Here is a 7,539-nt window from a genome sequence, read left to right as displayed (position 1 = left end):
ATATAAAATTTCACGAATGACAATAGGAGTTTAACTTCAGATAAATTTAGGACAACCAATTTTTTGGATTGGATCTCCTAAAAAGAGCTAGTCCCTTTTGTGGCCAAGTAAAGTTTCAATCTTTACTAAGGAACGTGCTTTTATTTAATAAACAATCATATTTTGAATATAATTATCTTTAATATGAAGATTTCTATAAATAATAAAAAAATTAAGAAGACTGAAGATTTAATTTATCTTAGCTTTGATTTGGTTAAATTTATTTTTTTAAAATTTGACCAATTACTAAAGTTATTTTTTAAAATATTAATTTATTAAATAGTCAAGACTATAAATCATAAATTGCAATGAGTTAGAAATTAAGAGTACATTTTCGAATGAGTTGAGATTATGGAAATCAAATCTTAATAAGTCAATTTAGAGTTCAATGATTGAATTTTAGCTGAATAAAAACTATATGAACTACTCCTTCCACTCCATTTGTTTCAAATTATAAGATATTTTGGGAGGTTTGTTGTTCTAAAATATAAAATTTTTTTTAAAAAATAAAATTTTATTAAACAGATTTATTTTAATATTATCTCATCTATTTTAATTTAATATTAATTAAATATAGATTTAAAGTTATTAAATGAAAAATATTTTTAAAATTTTTTATTTTTATTTTTTAAAAAATAAGGTTGTGAAATATATTAAATAAGATATATTAGTACGCAAAATTTTATCATAAAGTGTTTTATAATTTAAAATAAAAGGAGTATAATGATATTGCAAATCTTAAAATAAACAATTCATCTACCCAAGGATGTGTTAATATGAGTTTTTTGGGTTTTTTTTTTTCTTTGTGAGGGAGGGAGGCCGGGTAAAAATTATGGATCTGACCGTTCAACTGAAATTAATTGGATTCATGACATGGAAGGAAGAAAGGGAGGTGGGTGGAGTGTCTTAACCGTTTAAATATTTGACTCATGCAAGAGCCCTGAATAATTGAGGCAAATGCAATATATTCATACTTGTTGATAATATAAATCACGTTTGACAACAATTCGTATCTCAATAAAATTTTCATATTTTTATAAAAACACGTATTATTTTTTTATTTTTAATGTTAATTTATAATGAGTGAAGAAAAAGATCATGACTTTTAATAAACACCTAAATGCATGTTAATAAAAACAGCGGATAAAATAAAAAATATATATAAAAGTTAAATTGTTTATATTTTAAATAAATATTAGTTAGGAACAAACAATATTTTGAAACTAGAGGGATTATAATCCTTTTATTCAAGTTTACAAATCACCCAATGACCTTCCTTTGTCATGAAACCAGGCAATTAACATGGACAGTTTATTAGTACTGCTGCTAGGGCTAATATTGGCACAAAATTTCTGAAAACAACACGATAGAACCATGTTTTTTTCACTGCCCCGAAGACATTCAATTAAATGGGTTTGAAAGTCATCAGCCCCAATTGAGAAAAAAATAATTGAGCTTTTGCAAATTATACAATGAATTAGGACCATTGAATTTCAAGAGTTATGAAGATGTTTTCAAGGTACATTGATGAGGCTTAATAGAGGGCACTGTAGCACTCAAGCTGTAATTGTAACAATTCCTTTTTTTGTTTTTTGTTTCCCCTCATAGCACCATTATCCAGGAGAACCTACATGGATCGCCAGAGCAATGAAGGAGAGGACAGGTGGCAAATGAATAATGAGAGTGTGTTTTCACATATTGTGAACGAGAGTGGGGAATATAGCTCACCTTTGATTCAAGAGCAAAACAACAAATAAAACCAACCTAATATTCTAGTAGAAAAAAAAATGTCTCAATAATATATTTGGATATAATTATACTAATGGATTTTATTTGATTTTCATCTTCTTTCTTATTGGATTTTAATATTTAGTGTAATTTCTTTTTTTAGAATGACCTTATCACATTAATTATTTTAATAAAATAATAAAATTATTTGTGTAGATATTTTATTTTCCCTCTTTATAAATTGATATCCTCCCCACGGAATGGAAATCAGAGAAGGGGGGGGGGGGGAAATCCCCCAGAAATGAGATTATAAGGAAGTAATGATCGGTGGGAAAAGTATAAACAGAGAGAAGTAGATAGAAAAACTGCAGAGAGAGAGAGAGAGAGAGAGAGAGGTGAAAGTGTGAAACCTGTCTCGTGAAAGAGCAGGTGAGAAGGCGAGAATAAAAGAAAATAGAGAAAGTGGTTCTTTTTCTCTTCTTTCGCCTTTGTCTCTTTCTCGTTTCTCTGTAATTTCATCTGTAATCTGTAGGCGTAAAGCCTCATTCTCACTCCTGAAAAAAAAAAAAAAAAGGGTAGCAGTAGAATTTTAACACTCACATTCATTCCTTGCTTCCTCCTCTATATCACGAGATCCCCATCCTTCTCGTTCTTTCTTTCTTCTCTCCTCTTTCTTCTTGATGTCTTCCTCATTGCTCCTGGTTCTATGTTCCTCTGTCTGTGCATGTACTAGAAGGCATCGCTGCGGTTTAATTTGAAGGCATTGCCGAAACATAAGGAGACTAGGGGAATAGAAATAAGATAGAGAGCTGGGGGAAGGAGACATTGTTTGGAAAGAAGAGTTGAGCCTTGTGTTGTTTGGTTTGTGTGAAAATGTCGCATCCTGGGAAGCCCGATTCGGAGCTAGGGTTAGGTGCTCTCAGCGATCGATTTCGCGATTCCCTGAGCTGCGAGGCGAACAAGCCGGATTTTCGCGAACTCGATCTAGGGTCGCCAGTTTCGCCATTGCGGACTCGTCAAAGTGGACGTGGTGCGAGTGGACTCACCACTACTACCAGCAGTAGTTCCAGTTCATCTGGATCGGTTTCTGGGCGCAATGGGTATAACCCGGTCTCGAAAGGATCCGACTCTGGTGCGAACAACCACTCCGGTGAGCTTTCTGGTTCCAGCGAGAGCAGTCCCACTGCCGCCGAGAGCCTTCGATCCGGGGGGAATGCCAGGAACTTCAAACCGGGTCACGCAAGATCCGATGCCGGAACCACCCCGCCTTTTATATATTCGGGTCAGAGCTCATCCGTCACATCACCAGCATTGAATGTTCTTCCTACCGGCAATATCTGTCCGTCTGGCAAGATTCTGAAGACGGGTATGGCGTCCAATCGGACCTCCAGGACGGACGTTTTGGGCTCCGGTACGGCCAATTATGGTCACGGAAGCATAATGCGGGGCTGTGGATCATCCAAACATACTGCCGGAGAGGCGGCAAGTTCGGCCAATGTAAGGGCAACCGGTGCTGGCGGTTTCAAGGAACCGTTCAAGAAAGCGGCGGCGAGTTTGGATCCAGAAGAGGTGAAGAGAGCGGGGAACGAGCACTACAAGAGGGGTAACTTTACAGAGGCACTGAATCTTTATGATCGGGCAATTGGACTGTCCCCTGGTAATGCCGCCTACCGGAGCAACCGTGCGGCTGCATTGACGGCATTGGGTCGGTTGACTGAGGCGGTGAGGGAATGCGAGGAGGCTGTGAGATTGGATTCTAATTATGGAAGAGCACACCAGCGTCTTGCTTCTCTTTTTCTCCGGTAAGTGAGCTTGAATGAACTCAACCTTTTTTATCCTCCTTTTCTTTCATATTGCATTGCCTCTCTGAAAATGGGAGTTTTGTACATTGTTTGTATGGTTCTTACTCTCGTCTTGTGACCTCAGGTCAAGTCTGTTTGTTGGTTGTTCTTATGCTGTCGTTCGTTGTTTTCTGTTTTCCATGTCTTGTTTTCTTGGTTCTGCTGAGCTAAGTTCTTGTGTTGAAGATATTTTATCTCGAAAGTCAATAAGCATTCTGCTCTAACATTACCTTGATTCTTTTGTTTAATGTGGGGATATCGACGTTGGTGATGGAGTTGGTAATTTGGTTCAAAGTTCTACGTTATTGTCTACTTATGTGCGTTTGAAAACTTTCAAGATTTAATAGAATTGCAAATATTTCTATGATCGTAGTTGATTCGGATTCTGGGATTCTCTGCATTATTCATTGTTTTTAACTCTTTACAAATTGTTGGTACGTTATTGTCATTTTAAATCTGCTTTTATTCGTAGAGAAGTAGTTGAAAGCGTAGAATCATGTTGCTGCAGGTTAGGACAAGTTGAGAATGCGAGGAACCACCTATTTGGTCGTGGGCTGCAGCTGGATCCTTCTGAGCTGCAGAAGCTACAATCGGTGGAGAAGAATATCAACAAATGTACTGATTTTCGAAGGAGAGGTGATTGGAAAAGTGTCCTCAGGGAAGTTGATGCTGCTGTTGCTGCTGGAGCAGACTCTTCCCCTCAGGTAAAGACTTTTTTTTTTTTTTTGCAGTCATATATGTATTTAATGTATTATTGTTGTGTGAAAAGTTTGGAATGGCTGAACTGGTTCAAAATTGAATTTACAGCTCTTTATGTGTAGAGCAGAAGCCCTTTTAAAGCTTCACCAAATTGATGATGCTGAATCAATTCTGTCAGCTATTCCAAAAACAGAATCACATTCTAAATCCTCGTCTCAGGCAAGGTTTTTTGGAATGCTTTCTGAAGCTTATTCTTTCTTTGTTAGAGCTCAGATTGAGATGGCTTTGGGAAGGTGAGTTCAGCAACTGTAAGGTTCATCAGAAATCTAAGTTGGCACAAGGTTTCTATTGGAGAGTGAGAATGGATGATGGATGTATTGCAGGTTTGAGAATGCAGTTGCAGCTGCTGAGAAAGCTGGTCTCATTGATGCCCGAAACATCGAAGTTGCTGTTTTGCTCAGCAATGTAAGGATGGTGGCTAGAGCTCGAGCTCGTGGCAATGATCTTTTTAAATCTGAAAGGTTCACTGAAGCTTGCTCTGCATATGAGGAAGGTTTGAGGCTGGAGCCTTCAAATGCTGTTCTCCATTGCAATAGAGCTGCTTGTTGGTTTAAGCTTGGGCAATGGGAAAGATCAATTGAGGACTGCAATCAAGCTTTACACATCCAACCAAATTATACAAAAGCACTTCTTCGAAGGGCTGCCTCAAATAGCAAGGTATATTAAGTTGGTTCTGTATTCTTTGCGGTGCAGTATCTTAATAGTCATACGTATCTCATGCTTATCCCTTGTTGTGGAATACAGCTAGAGAGGTGGGAAGAAGCAGTCCAAGACTATGAGGTCTTACGAAGAGAACTTCCAGATGACAATGAAGTTGCTGAAGCTCATTTCCATGCACAAGTTGCATTGAAGAAATCTCGTGGGGAAGAAGTTTATAATTTGAAATTTGGTGGCGAAGTGGAAGGAGTATCTGGTCTCGAGCAGTTCAGAGCTGCAATATCTTTACCAGGTGCTTCACTCGTGAGACTTTCATATGGTCAGTTAATTTATCTTGTAAATACAGGGATTGATTGTAACCCCAACTCTGCAGGTGTATCTGTTGTCCATTTTGAAATTGAATCTGACTCACAATGCAAACAGTTATCACCATTTGTGAATACACTTTGCAGTCGATTTCCTTCTGTTAACTTTCTCAAGGTATTTAGTGATTAATCTTCTTGTTTACTTCACTCTAATTATGTAAGAGGTGAAAGATGATTCATTTATGCCTGTGATCATTTTTTTGGGTTTTCACTACAGGTGGATGTTCAAAAAACCCCAGCAATTGCAACCGCTGAGAATGTTAGGTTGGTACCCACTTTCAAGATCTACAAAAATGGCAGCCGTGTGAAGGAACTTGTTTGCCCCAGCCGTGATATGTTGGAACACTCTGTGAGGCATTACAGCACATAGAGCTAATGATTTGTACTGCTTCTATGCCTGCCTAAAACATTTTGTTCGTGGTGCCAAATTCCCTCGTCAAACTTCATCTCTGGAGTTTTTCCAGTCTTTTGTTCCCACCCAAAAAATGGTCACCTAGAATCTGTGATATAGTTGGAGCCACATAATAATAATCTTGTTTAGCAGCCAATGCTGCCACCAGAACCCAGGGAGAGTTTAGGTTCCTATCGCAGTTTTAATTCATTCATTCATTCCTCAATACTCTCTATGGCTCCATGTTCCTCCCTTCTCCCTTTTGTCAATTTTCCTTTTTCTCCTCTCTTCCTCAGTTCTTATAGGTCAGCTGTTCTTGTATCCCCAGTTTCATTCTGATCCAGAAAGGAAGAAGATTTTTATTTATATGTACACTTGATTTAATTGGCAGTTTAATCCTTTAAGATAGATAAACAGACAGAGATAGACAGAAGGGGGAGATGGACGGTCTCTTCCGTTGGTAGTGGAGGATCTCTACATGTATATATGTGAAGATATATGCCAAACACTGGAAGCCCTTGAGGGAGATTGGATGGGTGGTGGGTACCTACTGGGCTAGAGATAGGAGGATGTTTTATATGTTGTTATCATTGTTATTTCCTTTTTTTTCTATTAGCCATTTAATCAATAAAATTCGCAATTTTTTCCCCTTGCTCTTGACTCGGAAGTGCTTGTTTATTTCTTTTTGCCTTCTCTGTTCCCTGAGCAACATATGCGCTCATAAGTCTTGAGGATATATTATCATTTCAACTCTAGGAGGTAGACCTATTTTGACAAAGCTTATATAAGCAAACATGCTAGGAATTTTTTCATTGAAAAATGCATCTCATATTTCCTGGTTATTCTTGGAAACTTGATCTCCGACGCAAGGGGACTCTCTCTATATTTGTGAATATGTGGGACAGCAGACGCAAGGGGACTCTGCAATGAGGTTTGGTTTTTGTTATTGAGAGTGGTGGTTCTGATGGTTGATACAATTCAATCTATCCTTTATAGGGGAGGGATAGGTAGATGGACCACTATTTCATGGTAATTTGGATAACTTTCTTAAAATTTTTTTCCTTTTTTGGAATTGGCTTAAGATGATGATGCATGTATAGAATAATACTCTTGAGTGTGAGAGCGCGTGGTGTCTTTGTGAAAAGGGGTTTGAGTTCACATGTGGGCAATTAAGATGTTGCCTTCTTTCTATTAGGGTCATTCTCCCAATCTCCCCCAACACCTTACCAAATGAAGTCCAAATGATATTGGTCCTTGTTTGATGTGCAGCTGCTTTGTTCAACGCTGGACATGTCACTGCCCTTTTTTCCCCTTCTTTTGGGTTGACATCATCAGGACATTGCAGGAAACTATGGTCTAGAAATTAACATCTGGTTTGAAATATACCTCAACTCCCGGCGCATCATTGAATTTGTTGATAGTAAAATTAGGATGCATGAACAGTGTCCCACCTCAAATATTAAATTTGCCTTTAATAGGAAGATAATTGTGAGCAATAAAAATTAGGATGCATGTTGGTTGGCTTATTGGACTCGCTATATGAATATTACTTTCTGATTTTTTTTTAATCCTATCATTTGGTATTTTAGGAAACCTGAGAGCATTATCACATTTTTTTTTTGGACTATTTTGAACTCCTGCTATATGGTATCATAATTACTAACACCGGTTTCATGGGTATTTTGAAAATGTTCTAGACATATTTATTTTATATAATTGCATGTTACATGACTTGAATTTAAGATTTTAGAATAAGTTG

The 7,539-nt window shown here is 37.5% G+C and overlaps 1 protein-coding gene across 2 annotated transcripts; it reads left to right on the top strand.

Annotated features, from left to right (window-relative positions):
- The first annotated feature begins 2,084 nt into the window (after positions 1-2,084).
- On the top strand, positions 2,085-6,435 carry LOC129314822 (TPR repeat-containing thioredoxin TTL1-like). 2 transcript variants are annotated; one of them, XM_054958258.1, is made up of 7 exons: positions 2,090-3,569; positions 4,117-4,312; positions 4,416-4,600; positions 4,691-5,024; positions 5,112-5,316; positions 5,398-5,504; positions 5,607-6,435. In XM_054958258.1, the coding sequence occupies exons 1-7, from the start codon at positions 2,641-2,643 to the stop codon at positions 5,757-5,759; spliced, it is 2,109 nt and encodes a 702-aa protein (XP_054814233.1). In that variant the 5' UTR covers positions 2,090-2,640; the 3' UTR covers positions 5,760-6,435. The 2 variants fall into 2 exon arrangements, with proteins under 2 accessions (XP_054814232.1, XP_054814233.1); XM_054958257.1 differs by having other exon boundaries at positions 2,085-3,569; positions 5,112-5,504.
- Positions 6,436-7,539: the final 1,104 nt, after the last annotated feature.

The sequence above is a fragment of the Prosopis cineraria genome, unplaced genomic scaffold (genome assembly GCF_029017545.1).
Source record: "Prosopis cineraria cultivar Desert tree isolate PC_DT_omini unplaced genomic scaffold, ASM2901754v1 PC7, whole genome shotgun sequence".
NCBI lineage: Eukaryota > Viridiplantae > Streptophyta > Magnoliopsida > Fabales > Fabaceae > Prosopis > Prosopis cineraria.
Note: the sequence above shows the minus strand (reverse complement) of the source record. Positions and strands in the feature narration are given on the sequence as shown.

Coding starts and splice junctions, on each gene's coding strand:
- LOC129314822 (XM_054958257.1), top strand. CDS start 2,641: ATGTCGCATCCTGGGAAGCCCGATTCGGAGCTAGGGTTAGGTGCTCTC. Junction 3,570..4,116: donor CTTGCTTCTCTTTTTCTCCG/GTAAGTGAGCTT, acceptor ATGTTGCTGCAG/GTTAGGACAAGTTGAGAATG. Junction 5,505..5,606: donor CTTCTGTTAACTTTCTCAAG/GTATTTAGTGAT, acceptor TTTTCACTACAG/GTGGATGTTCAAAAAACCCC.